The sequence below is a fragment of the Saccostrea echinata genome, unplaced genomic scaffold, assembly GCF_033153115.1.
Source record: "Saccostrea echinata isolate AGI-Se365-2 ecotype Australia unplaced genomic scaffold, CSIRO_AGI_Sech_v1 ptg000009l, whole genome shotgun sequence".
In the NCBI taxonomy this organism is placed as follows: domain Eukaryota; kingdom Metazoa; phylum Mollusca; class Bivalvia; order Ostreida; family Ostreidae; genus Saccostrea; species Saccostrea echinata.
The window spans coordinates 16,570,307-16,586,085 of NW_026889758.1; the positions used below are offsets into that span (position 1 = coordinate 16,570,307).

General features: G+C 32.4%; 1 protein-coding gene across 3 annotated transcripts; it reads left to right on the forward strand.

The window, feature by feature from the left end:
• Window positions 1–10,212: 10,212 nt before the first annotated feature.
• Window positions 10,213–14,771, forward strand: LOC133181884 (probable splicing factor, arginine/serine-rich 6). Of its 3 annotated transcripts, XM_061316531.1 has the most exons (8): window positions 10,213–10,320; window positions 10,772–10,919; window positions 11,523–11,606; window positions 11,712–11,749; window positions 11,938–12,099; window positions 12,237–12,266; window positions 12,647–12,805; window positions 13,951–14,771. In XM_061316531.1, exons 2-8 carry the CDS (start codon window positions 10,797–10,799, stop codon window positions 14,186–14,188), a joined length of 834 nt encoding a protein of 277 aa, XP_061172515.1. In that variant the 5' UTR covers window positions 10,213–10,320; window positions 10,772–10,796; the 3' UTR covers window positions 14,189–14,771. The 3 variants fall into 3 exon arrangements, with proteins under 3 accessions (XP_061172515.1, XP_061172516.1, XP_061172517.1); XM_061316532.1 differs by lacking the exon at window positions 12,237–12,266; XM_061316533.1 differs by lacking the exon at window positions 10,772–10,919 and having other exon boundaries at window positions 10,223–10,320.
• The last annotated feature ends 1,008 nt before the right edge of the window (window positions 14,772–15,779 follow it).

Consider the following 15,779-nt stretch of genomic DNA (forward strand, 5'->3'; position numbering starts at 1 on the left):
GTTTTGTATATGCCAGTTAAGGTCAGAAGAACGTTCCTCAAAAATGGCAAAGATTCTTTTGTTAGTATTTTCACATTTGTTTAAAAGTAACCAGTTCATTTTTTTTTTTATATAGATCAAATAAGTTACAAAACGCATTTGTCGTATTGCTTTCCAATGGTTTTCTTGATTGAAGGTTTTGCATATGCCAGTTAAGGTCAGATAAACGTTCCTCAAAAAATATATAACTTTTCCCAATATTTTGTGATTGAAATATTACTACACATTAAAAAATTCCCTCACAAAAAATTGGGGTACATTACCAGGCATTTGTGCAAGATTCTGGAGGATGGTATTTCCTATATAATCCTATATTGGAGATACTCACTTGAACAGCTGATATCACTATTTTTTGGTTTTTATATTTTTCAGTCATTTTGGAAATGGTTTAGAAATCAAAATATAATGATAATTATAAATATTTTGGGTACATTACAAAGGAATGTAAAAACAGATATTCGAGGAACGTGTCTTAACTTGGGGATTGATTTCACATTTTACTATATGACGTCACCTCGATTCAGTACTTTGATTTTTAATCTTATGCACTATAAGCATTGATGCCAGAGGGATCGACACAGGTCACTCTTTTCTGCCTGCTTTAACAAATTAAAGAATTTTATTACTATATCTCAGGGTTTACTTTTCAAACCATCATAAATTAATATTCTGTATTGAATTTTAAACTTTTGAAAGCAAACATTTTTCGTTTTTATGCATGTTTGTTGGATACCTGGGTCCTGGACTATAAACGAAATCAACATGTAGATTTTTAATATCTGATTTTTTTTAATTTCAGAAACATGTTTTAAAAATTGAAAGTTTGTATCATATTCAAATACACATAATGAAAATTTGGTTTTATTTTCAAAATTATTTCACAAGTTGTACTACATGTAATTTGAAATGTCTTGGGGCCTGGTTATCATGATAGTCATTTCACTCACTCCTTACCAAGGTTTGATTCCTACATGTAGTTTGCTACCAAGGTTTGATTCCTACATGTAGTTTGTTACCAAGGTTTGATTCCTACATGTAGTTTATTACCAAGGTTTGGTTCCTACATACCGTTTGATATCAAGGTTTGTTTCCTACATGTAGTTTGTTACCAATAAGGTTTGGTTCCTACATATCGTTTGTTCTCGTATGCCAGGGAGTATTGGGACCACTGCCTTGACATCTGAATTCTCATAAAACTGTTGCTTCCTCTAATGTCTAGGCCCATTACATCTGTACCATGTATGTATTATGATTTATACAACTGTGCGTCTTCATAAATATAAAATATGTAAAAGGTTACCCCCTCCATCTCCCCATGTGTTACTTGTTGTGAGGCAAAAAACAGACAACAAACCAACAGTTTTGTTGCAAATACAAATTTTACTAATGAGTGGAACAGTTTGAATTAATATGACTTTTCAAAGATGGAGGCACAAACAAACTTTCTGAGTTTCAACCCAATCTGTTACACATGTTGTCATTAAAGATATAAATGTGAAGATAACTATCATTATCACTGCAGCATTGAAAAATATACATTTTAACAGTTTTGATAGTCAGGTTCATGTCTTTCCATCCTATTTTTTATCAGAATTTCCTTTCTTCACATCCTCGGGAGAAAATCCAATTAGACTGAGAGTCTGATTAGGATGGAGAATCATCATTGCTATGGTTCCACCAAGTAAGCCGAATAATAGTGTGAGAGCCGAGCCTTTCTTTCCTCTCTCCACAACACTGAATCCTACACCAGCTGCTCCTATTGACGATCCTCCAACAATTGTTATTTTCCTCTGCAGTTCTTTATCAGTTCTTAATCTTTCTATCAGGGCTGCAGTGTGTGCTTTTCCAATGGCAATTTTATCCTTGACATCCTCAATTCTGTCCCACTGTGGTTCCATGAAGTCTTCGAATGATGTTCTTGCTGTGTTGACATAGCCTCTCAAAGTTTCGTATTTTTCCTCTTTTAAACAGTAAGAATGTTTCTGTTCGGGGTTGTTATATAAGGATATATCTGCTACTTTGACCAAGTTTTTCTCTTTTTTATCTTCTCCAGACCCAGCATAGACAATACCAGTTGCTGTCAGCAAAGGGACAGCACACAACAACTTCCCCGCCTTCTGGGAAAAATATAACCTCCCATTCACAATGTTTCCATCAAACTTTGGAGTCGATTTTGAAAACGAAACCCAGCTCTGCCTACAGAAACGGTACACCTTTGCCATGTTGATGCTTAAGGTCAATTAAAATTAATCGGGTTCGAGCTCAAAAATCGAATACGGTAAATCTAGTACGTCATGCCTCTATTAGCCAAAATTAGGGTCGCTGACAATACATTTTTTATTTTGTTATCAAAATTGAATTTACAAATTATAATTTGATTTTTATTAATTGTAATTAAAAAAAGAATAATCATAATTTTTAATTTTTAACTATTTTTTTTTTTAATTTGTATGGAATTCCATATATACGACTGCCAACTGCCAGATGCTTACTGCCAACTGCTCACTGCCACTCTTCATAGATGATATTGCCTGTTTTGTTATCTTTAACATCTTTAACATACGCATGCTTGAATAAATCCAATATTACAATAATAACAACAATTGGCGGATTCGGGAATTTTTAAACGGAGAAGGCGAGGAAGGAATAAATAGGAGGAAGGAGTATTTCTTCTTAAATGAGAAACATTTAATTTCCACGTTTCCGTGCAGGCAAATATATCAATAGCTTTTTTGACTGGGGAGAGATCGAAGGCTTATATAACGTCAGAAAATGGGGGGGGGGGCTTTAAATAGAATCCTGAGTAACATTTATTTGTATAAGCATTTATACCAGAAATACTAATTGAAAATTATAATACAATGCATTGATTTTACTCCATGTAAAAACAGTTGACCTTAGGCAAGGAATCAATTTCCGTGTGATGGGGGGGGGGGGGGCACAACCCAACAGAAATCTCTTGACAAGTAATAAAAAGGGTCACAGGAGCCATTACTAAGGGAGCGCTACAGTAACTGTATATTACATGAAATTTATTGGGGACACCCACAACCACCACCATTTTTTTTTTTTTTTTTTTTTTTTTTTTTTTTTTACAAATATAAGATTATCCATTAAAACGATTTAAATAAGACACGTATAAAAAAATTCACAAATACCTTTCATAGGGTAAAAAGAAGGACTAAAAGAAGATATTCTACCCTAGGCAAAAGTTACGTTATTATGATTTTCAGTAATATTTCTAGTATAATTGATACATATACCAACAAATGTTACCCCCAAATTATTAAGACCCTACTAAAAGTTAAACTTTGTTCTTTTGTCGTATGTGACCCCCCTCTCGTCGAAACAGCTATTAAATTATTTGCTAGCAAGGAAATGTGGGAATTAATAAATGTTTTATTTTTAAGAGGAAATACTAATTCTTTCGATTTACTCCTCCCTCCCCGTCAAAATTCCTAAATCAGCAATTGTTTTAATATTGTAAGAACTACACACGCTAATGATAATTTCCGTTTATATTTTACATCCATTTGATTCAATACTAATGGGGATTTGGCCATTAAAACTTAGTTGAATACGAAGAAAAGTTCATTAGTAATGAATTAATAATTTTAAAACCAGTATCAAAAAGTTAATTGCTCTCATTTACAACTCCTTTCTTAAGGGGGAGGGGGGGGTTTAGAAAATTTTATCACCAGATTCTCAAATTCTCATTGAAATGGATGTTTAAATTATGTGAAATTCCACATATCAGATTGATAAAGTAAAGTTTTATTACGTGTTATCTCATTTGAAATTGGTAATAAAATGCATGTAACTATTTTCATTGTTTTTGTCTGTAAACATAACCCCCCCCCCCTCCCGGTGAAACACCTTTGGTATGAATTCGTGAAAAAGAAATTGTTTCACGAGGGGAGGGGGGGGGGAGTGAAAATGAATATCCGTTTTCCGTTGATTTGTATAGTGATAAACACAAGTTTTACCAAAATAATTAACTCTCTTCGCTTTTCCAAATAAGTTATGTTTTATGATAATTCACATAAATGTCAACATAAAAAGAAATCAATCAAATATGTTCATAGGTTTTATTCAAGCGTGCGTTTTAGAGATATTAAAATATCAAAATATAGGCAATATCATCTATGAGCAGTTGGCAGTAAGCAGTTGGCTGTCGTATATGGAATTCCATAAATTTGAAATTATAAGTTGTAAAATTGGACTAATTTCAAATTAAATTCTTTTCTGAACTTCAACGTATTAACAACACTCAATGCAGTAAGCTTTCATTATATAATACATACTATTCAACCATGGTGTTAAGAAACTAGAAGTCCAGCCATATTTATGTCTTCCACTTCATAAGAATTGATTTTCTTATCTTACAAATAATTAAGAATAAATTAAGAATAAGTGTACCTCAGTTGTATGTAGAAACAAGTAGATATTGTAATCCTGTCATTCCTAGAGAAAATAGATATTGTTTCCATTGTAAAACTGTGGTTGAAGATGAAAAACATTTTTTACTTGATTGACCTGTGTATGAACAAATCAGAATATATATATATATATATATATATATATATATATATATATATATATATATATATATATATATATATATATATATATATATATATATATATATATATATATAAGGGCTTACATTACATTCTTTTATAATGTGCTTTAGTGCCAATAAAGAATTCAGTTGAATTTCTTGTTTACTACATTTTACTACTACAGTGGCAAATAAAAAGGAAGGATGAAGAGCTGATAAAAAATTATCTTAAATATTTTTGATGAAAAATATTTATATTCAATATAAATACAGGTTAACTGTACGTTGCAAATATTTCAATGAGTTTAAGTTTAATTTATTTAATTTAAACTTTATTTATGTTTTTAAAATATTAAACAGATTAGACAATTGCTTCTTATTTTTTTGGCTTTATTTTGTTTTGTTTGTTTGTTTTTTGAAAATCTTAACCGTCTTAGTTGACTAAAATCAAAATTAGATTTTGCTGCTCAGAACCCAGTGCAAACATGATGAAATCGGATTTGCTACCCAGGCCTATATCCCCCAAACCATATACATGTACATGTACTAGTAATAGTGTATTCAGATTAGTAATATATAATGTCAAATTGGTAATTTGTAAATTCCAGTATTAAAATGCAGTAATATAAGATTAATTAAATAAGTATAATATCAAGTATGAGACTAAATATGATAATTATGACATAGCTCTCGTGAAATAGAACTTGACGGTGCATCGAAACGCCGAAATGTCGGGTTTCTGCCGAAATGTAAGTAGAATGCGCCGAAATGACTGATGAAATACTGCAATGACTGTGGATATCAATTGATACGGATACTAATACCTCACAAACATAAACTTTTTGAGGTCAATCCTTACCCGTAAGGTTTTAGAGCCCATTTTATCGTAAATATTGGAGGAAGTCAGCCGCCATTGACGGGCTTCATAGTAGACCGTATACCACGCCCGATTGTTTTTTTTTTTCTTATAAAGTACAGATATGTTATAAATGTTTCATTCATTATACAATTATTATTATTTATGAGAAAAAACATTTAAAAATATTTGAAATTATATAGAATTAATCATTAAACAATCATTTCTAAATGCTCATTAATTATCTTCTCTTCGAAATACAATATTTTTTCAAGAATAAATGATTCAAAAATATAATTATCAATTATAAATTATTGTGAATATCAATGGATTATTATTGATATATAATTGATAAATTTATATCGCAAACGATGTTCGGAAACTGGGGAATTTGTTTTTTGTTTGTTTGGGTTTTTTTAATTTATTTATTTTTTTTTTGTATTAATGATATAAATTTCGAAAAGGATAGGATGCAAGTTATTTCAACTTAAAAATCCTTTCCTCATTATACAAACAGTGTTTAAAATATGATTGTGATAAATAAAGTGAGACAATTTACAGTTATATCATACATGCAATATATATTAATTTGAACAAGAAGATTGCATGTTTATCAACTTCATGCAGATGGATCAAGTACTTAATGATTTTTTTGCAAATTTGGAATTTTATCACAGTTTCAATCACCTTTAGTAATAAAATAAAATTGTCTCTCATATGGTGTGTACATTAATTTGTTAGACACAACTTGTGCAATAAATTATTCATGTTTCATGCTGGTAGCAATTGAACTGTTAAAGTTTGGTTGAATCAAATTAGTCTAAACTTGAGATCGTGATGTGACATTGTAAATACATGTTGAACTTCTTTTCACGTTTCTGATTCTCATTTCTGTCTTCATTCCCCCCCCCCCCCCAAAAAAAAAAAAAGAAAAAAAAAGAAAATAAACGAATCATAATCAAGGAAAGTTTCGGAAACCATTAATGAAGATATATGTAAATTGATTCACGATACAGACTGTGTAACCATTACAACAATCTCTACAATACTAATCTGAAGAAGAAGAGGCGTATATTCGTTCGTGTGTGTGTTTTTGTGTATGTGTGTGTTTTGGGGTTGGGACTGAGGTCCTCATTATTTTGGTAAAAATATTTGCCGGGGGAGGAGCTTGAATGAAAATGTTCTTACTAAACATACTAGTCAAAACAATATTCTTTGGGTAAAAAGAAGCATAAAGAAATGGATTGTGTAAATACATGTTTGATGACATTGTTGTTTTTTCTGTAACGGATGCGTTTTATAGACATGATTCATTTACATATTTTAGCTATATTAGCATGCAATAAACTTCAATTCGCTTGGTATAAATTTTGCTAAAATAAACCCACAATAGTTTTAGATATAGATTTAAAAAAAAAAAAAAAAACAAGGACATATATACCACTGTTTACGACCTAGTCGAAAAAAAAAATTGGAATGATTTTATTTTTTTTTTAATTATATTTGTTCTTCAATATATGTAGTCAAGTATTTATTATTAATTTTTTATTGATCTATATTGATTTTATTAATGGATTAAATACATTCTCAGTCAGGTCAAAAATGCAGCATTCGGATGTAAATCGGCGATCTTTCCTATAGTTTTCAAAACGTGCAAGTGTATTTATTTAACATGATTAAATCCCTCTATTTTTCTTTAAATTCATTTATTGAACTTAATATGTAATTTTTTTTTTTATACTAATTCTGATTTTATGGTTCATTATTCCATCATGGAGTGTATATAGCGCACGTGCAAAACTTCACAGTTTGTCATGTACCTAATTATGTAATACCACATAATATTACGCACTTGTCGGGTATACATGAAGATCGATAATTTAGTTTCATTGAGATTTGCAGTCTGTGTATACACAGTAAACATAAATTCAGACATCCATATCATTTCAGACAAATTTTAACGATCTTCATATACTATAACAAAGATATTGTAACATTTGTGTACTTGGTCTTTTGCCATTTTTACCATATATAGCGGGAATATTTGGAACTTTCGAGGGATTAATTTTTTTTTCTAATCAAAATAAATGAATAAAATCGATTATTTTCAACATCTTGCGAGCTACTTTAGACCATTAAATTTTCGACATAAACAGTTGTCTCTCTTAAAAATTTAAATTCCGTAACCGTAATTCAGGAAATTTTTTAGGTATATATATTTTTTTTAATTTTGGAAGCGAAATGCTTCATACTTTTGATTAACATCTTAAAACAACAGTTAATTTTAAATATTGTCGAGATTTTTAACTTTTACTGCAGGAAATTAACTTCCGTAACGATTAACTTCCGTAACGATATTTTTCACGAAATTTTAACTTATCAAATTCACGCGAGACTTCATGAATCAAAATTTAGTGTTCTATACTGAACATCAGAAAACAAAAATTGGTCAAAATCAGCTTTATTTAAAAAATAATAAGACTTGTTCAAGCATTAACTTCCGTAACATTCCTTGAAATCAATGTTATATTAAAATTGTTGTAAAAAGTTTACGATAGCCGATTTGTGGATAATTTTTTTTTAAGTTAACTGATACTTTCTTTAGAGAATTATGATGTTCGTTTTGCTATTTGAAACAATTATTTTTTTTTTCATGTTTTATACCCTGAATTGGTCCTCTTATCGTAGAATGACTGATAAAGATATTTCGTATACATGTACATGTCAAATATATGTACATGCTGTTTTTCTTAGTCATTTTGTCTATTTCCTTTTCTGCTAGACATATAGATGGTTGTATAGGAATAGCCTAAATTATTACCTTTCTCTTACCTGTAACATTTTGTATCTATTTACATATAACCTGAAATAATAATTATACGTTGATGTTAAAAAAGGACAACATTGAATATTTCAGATTCTGATTCAAAACGACTACCCGTAAAACGCATAGCTTTTACTGACATGTGCACATGTGCTCCTGAGCCTTCGTAATTCTGTAAACGAATATGAAATCAAATACCTTAAGTTTTTATTAAAATGAAAGAAAGAAAAACACGAAGTACGTGGTCTATACACAGCAGTTCCTTTTTTCTCCTTTAATATTGCAAACTCTCTATTGAATCAAATCTTAAAAAAAAAATTTTTTTTGAATTAATGTTTGGTCAAATGTTAACCAAATACTTTATTAAATTAATATATCAAATATTGTATAATAAGAAATTAGAGAGACAACACCGCGGGCGTTTAGATTTTCTCGGCAGGCGTGCTCTACGAAGTATGCAAACTTTAAAACGAAAATATCCCATCTGATACTTTTTCTCCCATGGGAGAAAGGTGGGATAGTTGTTAGGACTAAAAATCCCACCATTCTCCCATGGGATTCTGATATTTAGGACTTAGTATTTTTTAAACTAAGAGATATTTGTGAGTTCAACATGAGAGCATGTGATACTGCTAAAAAAAATCCCACCAACTACTATATTTTTTTTTTTGGATAACACAATTAGAAATGGTAGTAAAAAATCCGGACTATGTCGTGTCCGGAGTTAAATGTCGCACTGTTTCAGTAAATCTCTTCTATGTAATTAACCAGGACCAGACACTGTACATGTGACGTATTTTTCACTTTTGATTCATAATGAAATTTAATAATAAAGTAAAGAATGTCACAGAGGATTTACAAAGGACATTTGCCCCATGGTCTTCCTGATCATGGACTACAGAGGCAATTAAGACAAACAAAAAGGGAAAAAGGGAATAAATTAGCTTGAAAATGTTTTAACTGTTTTGCATTACTTTAATGTACATGTTTTTCTCTAATTTTATCTAAAATATTAATGTCCGGTAAATTTTACAATTGTCCAGTAATTTTTTAATATTTACAGGACAATTGTCCGACAGATTTTTGACTAGTTTCGGGAACTCTGTTCATATTATCCTGATGATCAACATCCTCATTAATTATTTTTTTAATAAAAAAAAAAAAAAAAAAGGTATATAATATATCATTTACAATTTAAATAAAAACGTAATACGAGACTGACATATTACAAAGCGGATTTAAAAAAAAAAACAATCGGGCGTGGAATACGGTCTACTATGAAGCCCGTCAATGGCGGCTGACTTCCTCCAATATTTACGATAAAATGGGCTCTAAAACCTTACGGGTAAGGATTGACCTCAAAAAGTTTATGTTTGTGAGGTATTAGTATCCGTATCAATTGATATCCACAGTCATTGCAGTATTTCATCAGTCATTTCGGCGCATTCTACTTACATTTCGGCAAAACCCCGACATTTCGGCGTTTCGTGTCACCCAGAACTTGATGATAAACATGGTAAATGTTTGCAAACATTGAGCTACACAATTATATTAACTTTTTTTTCTGATCATGATTTAGCAGTAACTAAGATTCAAGAAATTCTAGACCACTTCGCATTCGGCATCATATCAGTAATGATGGACAATATTTAGCCTGAAGATTTTTTTTTTTCAAATTGAAGGAGCAAATCGGGAGTTGGAGAGGAACTACATGAAAAGAGAATAACATGTATTTGTAATTTAAATGTGTCACCTGGTATAAAATTACGTCAATTTTTATGTCTTTTTTTCTTTTACAATGTATTAAATGAAGAATCGCGGTAAGAACAAAACATGTGATCTAAAATATATCCAGATGTCTTTCATTTCATGCAGGAAATATTTTATAGCCCCCCGGCTCGGTCTCATTCTTATACTTGTATTACCCAGTACCTAATATGACGTCAGATTCAAATTCCGGCGTGGGGTCGGCCATCTTGAATATTGTAAATGGGTGGCTTGTAGAGAGAGTGAAAATTAACTAATTTTGTTGCATATCATGTAAGTATACATTCAGTAATCTGCTAACTTGTACATCTTGAATAGGATTTCGATTCTACCGCAGTTTAGGTTGTTGAAAGTACAAGTGCGAAGGTAGTTCACATATATCATGTGCGCGCCTTTGTGCTGAGAAAAACGCATGAGGCATCGTAGCAGGTATATGTACTTGCACTCGAATTTTCGATTTATTTTCGATTAATATTACCGCTTTTTCATTGTATGACGTATGTTGAAACCCTGTACCAGCAATGACAGCATTTGGACCATGGTTTCACTTCATAATTCCAATACGATGCGTGTGTTACTGTTTCAACTGTACACTATCATGCTTCGTATCATCTTAAAGTGACATGGAAGAGGATTGTACAGGAAACCTTTATTTGCGATTTTCATTCTTGAGGGAAACCGTTGATAATATGATTTCGTATGAAACATGTGCTTTGTTTTTCAGATAGATCAGCAAATAGACCGTTACCATGCCGACAAAAATATTTATAGGTAACCTGGGAAGTAACTGCCGTTCAGAAGATCTGCGTGAATTATTTGAAAAATATGGAAAAGTAACAGAATGCGATGTCCTAAAAAATTTTGGTTTTGTGGTATGTCCGCTATTCAGAAAATGGGAATTGAATAGGGCTGGCCAAAAAAGAAGATTTAAAATTAATAAAGTGTTAGTGGTCATATTCATCTAACCAATGAATATGAGCACAATAATGATTCTAATAATAATAATAATAATAAAAGATGTGCTCCTATTTTAAAATTGAGCACAGTGCAGTTTTAAATTTCAAAGCCAGAATTAATGTTAACGCCAGCCCTACAGAATATTGCCAGAATATTTGTGTTATGTCGTCGATATTATATTTCATCTTGCATCATCTTTAATCCCGTTAGTGTTCTGCGATGCACTTTCTCCGAAATATTACTGCTGCAAACACGATTCTTATTTCTCTTGCTTGGATTTTAACAACATAGAACAAATAGCGAAATAAAAAAATTAATTTTTATTGAGGCGTACCGTTTCAACTTACACGGCTTTATACGCATATATAACCGTTTTCTTTTTAAGTTAATTAGTCTGTTTAATTAATAATATTAGAGTAGATAAAAGGACAATAAATTCTCTGTAGGTCTTGGCTTTATTGTTGATATGATTGCATTAGCACTTTTGATGAAATTCATTTTATCAATGTACCTTTCAGCATATGCAAAGTGAGCAAGAGGCTGATGATGCAATCAAAAATCTTGATGGCTACACTATTAAGGGGAACAGAATGCGTGTGGAGGTGAGTATATACTTTCGATCAAAAGTTGATGATAAAGCTTAGTGAGAATGTTATTGTAAACACTAATAAGACCTGTATAAAAAATCAAGTGTAATTGTGTTTTAGCTTTCCACTGGAAAGTCTAGAGGAGGTGGAAGAGGGGGGTATGTATTCCTTTAATTTACAAGTTTTTGCAGTGTCAAGGTAAAATCACATATCAAAAATATTAAAGAAAATGATTCCTTTTACATTTTATCCCAACTGTTCGTTGACAATAGTTCAGCTTTTATTTAACATATAAGAAATATCTTTAGAATTGAACACTGTTGTTACCTTTGTGTATCATTGTTAGCGGTAGAATGAGAGGAGGTGGGAGAGGAGGTGGTCGTGGCGGTGACCGAGGATATGGGGCACCATCCCGTGACAGATATGATCCGTACAGAAGACCCCCTCCTTACGATGACTACTACAGATACCCTCCCAGGGATGACAGACGAGGACCTCCACCAGACAGGTGATTTTTCTTTATTTAAAACTCTTCATGCTATGTATGAGTTTTTTTGAAAAGATAAATGGCTTTTTAGTTGTATTGAGCTTATATCTTATTAGGACTTCATGTTTGTATTTAATCAAATTGTATTTGAATGTTAGAAGTGCAGGAGCCTCAGCACTTCCTGGGGGGTAAGTAGTCAGGATGTTGATTAGTTCCCAATGTTCAGTTTTAAAAATATGTTATTGCATGCTGACACTAGCTAATGAGATCAGAGTTTTTATATTTGTTAATTTCTAATGATTTGTTGAGCCAGAAATCATGTTGTTATTATTATTTTTTTTTTTTTCCATTAAATTTTATAATCTGAACCTGAAATTGACATTTCAAGTCCTTTTCTTTAAAAAAAAAATCATTCATATTGAGTCTTTATTTTCCAATGTTGAGAAAAATTGACCTTTGATAGAGAGGACCACTTTACTGTTAACATTGAAGAACTGGAGCTAACTACAATGTAAATTCTTGTGAAAAGTTTAACTTTGAATTTCAAGTTTTTTTTTTTTAAATTAAGGTATGACCCGCCAAGGGACAGATACTATGGGTATGAGAGACGCCCCCCACCCCCTGATTATGACAGATATGAGCGTCCAAGGACAGCTGCATCAGATCCCTACTACAGAGATCGGGGTGCCATCGGCTCTCGTCCTCCCCCAGACTACTACAGCAGAAGGTAAGTAAGTACAGAAAAGCTGACCTCATTCCTGGGACAAACAAGAACCCTGTCTACAGTAGAGAACAGATTTGGGTGAGCTGCTGATGACATGGATATTTATGTAGCCAAGATGTACTTTTTATGTCTAACATTTGATATAAAATAATTTTTTGGCTAATAACTGTCCATTTCAAAGGCAGTGCACCTAGACTTTTCTCTTCATAAATTAAGAAAGCTGTTGGAAAATTGCTTTAGTATTAACCTGGTCTTGAAATAGTGATCCAAAGGATTTTTTTTTTATTGCGAAAAAGACAGGATTCTTTTTGTTCCTTTCATAGGAGTGTTCAATTTTGTAAGGCTAACACACACAGTGGTGGTAATTTGTAAGTAGTTATCCTGCAATGTGGTAGCCTTCTGAAACACTTCTAGTTGTTTTGTTTTTAGACATAGATGTTCAAGTGTCCGGTGCAATAAAGGACTTGCGAGAGAAAGACTTGCGATACCTTTTCAAATCTAAGAGGACCGAATAATTCTGTTCCGATAAGTCAAACCTCAAGCATGGACACGACCCAAAGCATGACTCGAATGTGGACATTACCAAATGCATGTTCAGACCCAGCCTCCGCTCACATACTCTTGCCGCAACTTCTGCCGATTCCAATCCCATATCCGACTTAATTACTGATTCTCATGCTGTCCCTTGGAAAAAAAGCTGTCAAATGCCGTCCGACTCCGATCTTTGCTGCCCGCCGAATGATTTTGATTGAGCGTCTTTTATTTAATAATTAATTTGTTAACATTGATAGTAACAGGTGATCAGTTAAGGCCACGGGGCACCGCCAGGAAAGGGGTCATGGCCTGTTTAGCAGGAGCCAGGCATCAGGATGCATCTATGGACCAGGAAACATATTTCTTTGGATCATCATGCCTGTTCAGTCATCTGTACTGAAGGGTTCTGTTGTTGAACTGATATTTATTATTCCTTCTATATCATACTGTGTGTTGTATCATAAATATGACATAAATAAAATAAAAAATGCTCTGTAAAATGCATTAAATGTACAGTATTAGTATTATGCTTACTGCTTTTAAATGGTGTAAATTGCCAGCTGTTAGCTGACTGTTTGTACTGTCATGATCTGACTTGTGTTCTCTGTCTGTAGTTACCCAGACCCACGAGGAGAAGGACCTCCCCCACCCCCTAGAGCTTATGATGATGACTACTCGGCAAATGGTTACTATGATTCCTACGAGAAGCCTCTCCCCCCAGCTCCACCAGAAGATTCCCTAGGATCTGGATCCTACTATGACAGATTTTACAAAAAACCGCCACCCAGCCAAGGGATTTCCAGACCACCCCCACCCCCAGGAACCAACCAAGCAGAACCTTTATATTTCTGATTAAAGACTGAAATACATGTCACAATGTACTAAACACATTGTTGATTATTTCTTTACCTTGTTATATTTGCCAAGAAATCATGTCACCATTTGTTCTGTTAACTTGCATCATAAGTTTCATAGGAAAGCCATGGACTAAATTCGAGTGTCATTTGGGTTATGTCTCTAATTTTTATATTGTTGTGAATAGTTTGTAACTCGTACTTGTGTCATTTTCATTTCATTTTTATTTTGCCAACCTATCTTTATATAATTTAGCTATTCCGTGTAAAAATCATACTAGAGTGCATTCTCATTTTAAGCATAATGTCACATTGATAAAATTGTCAGTTATGGTTTGAAGAGTGTTTAAGAGAGAGAAGAAATGATCAAATTTATTGAATTAGAGCATTAGAACAAATGGATCATGACATTTCACTTGAAAAGGTTTGCATTTCTGTAATCAAAATTCATTGAACTTCGTAGTTTGTATAGTTTCTCGCATAGCGGACAAAGTACGCATGGTTAACTAGTTTTAGGTGTTTATATGTTAAAATTGTTTTTACACATGGAAGAAAAGAATAAATATACTGTATTGCTAAAACCTGCCTCTTAGTATGCAATGGTTCAGGCATCTGGTGATGATTTGGATGAGGTTATAAATTACTCACACAGTAAGCAGCAGATCCCTTGTAAGTTAATGGGACTATAAGTAGAAATTGTCTTTCAGCTGGCCTGCCTTGACGGGCACAGACCCAGGAACTTGATTCCTCTTTGTCCACTGCCACTATGTGACCTGTTGCTAAAAGCACCTTGCTTTGGTTTTCTGTAGAAGGATAAGGTATCAAGTTGATGCTTTATAAATTTTGTGGAGTCTGAAGGTGGTATGTATATAAAAAAAATGCTTTATGAATGAAATAACATAGATCACTGTATACATGTAAAGATTGATTTTTAAATACCTAAATCAGCTGGCTTTCTTCCCTGTCACCTAGAATATTTGGATGGTTATAATGAGCATTTGAACCAAAATTGTGAAATTCATGTCCCCTAGTTGTGGCTAAGCTGTATTATCTTTGAAAGTCTGTTTACTTGTGGACATGTAGAACTCTATACTTAAATTTTGAAACTGCCAATGGTTCATGATCCAAGGTAGAGCAAGTTGGACATGCAATTAAAATACTGCATCTTTGAAAACACCTTTTCATACAGACATATAGAAGAACAAAGAATTGGTAGTCATCTACAAAAATAGTCATATATGTTCCCTGGATTCCCTGAAATCCAGGGAGGGCCAAGTTGTTCATAATTAATCTATGAAAATCTCTCCTCATGGACATCTTGTTAACATGATTATAATTAACTTCAAACAAGTAGTTATTAAAAATTATGAAAACCATGCCCTTCCGCATTCAGGATAGGACAAGGTTATATATATTGCAAGTTCATAATCCAGTGCACACTCCTTTGAAAATCAACTGGATTTGTGTACATTATACTAGCAGATTATATCCGATGAAAATAAAATATGTTCTTTTCCATATTGTGAAATATGTGCCCTCCAGGGAGGGGCTAAATTGATGAAATACATCTTGTCTTTAAAAATTTTGTT

Coding starts and splice junctions, on each gene's coding strand:
- LOC133181884 (XM_061316531.1), top strand. CDS start 10,797: ATGCCGACAAAAATATTTATAGGTAACCTGGGAAGTAACTGCCGTTCA. Junction 10,920..11,522: donor TAAAAAATTTTGGTTTTGTG/GTATGTCCGCTA, acceptor TGTACCTTTCAG/CATATGCAAAGTGAGCAAGA. Junction 11,607..11,711: donor GGAACAGAATGCGTGTGGAG/GTGAGTATATAC, acceptor ATTGTGTTTTAG/CTTTCCACTGGAAAGTCTAG.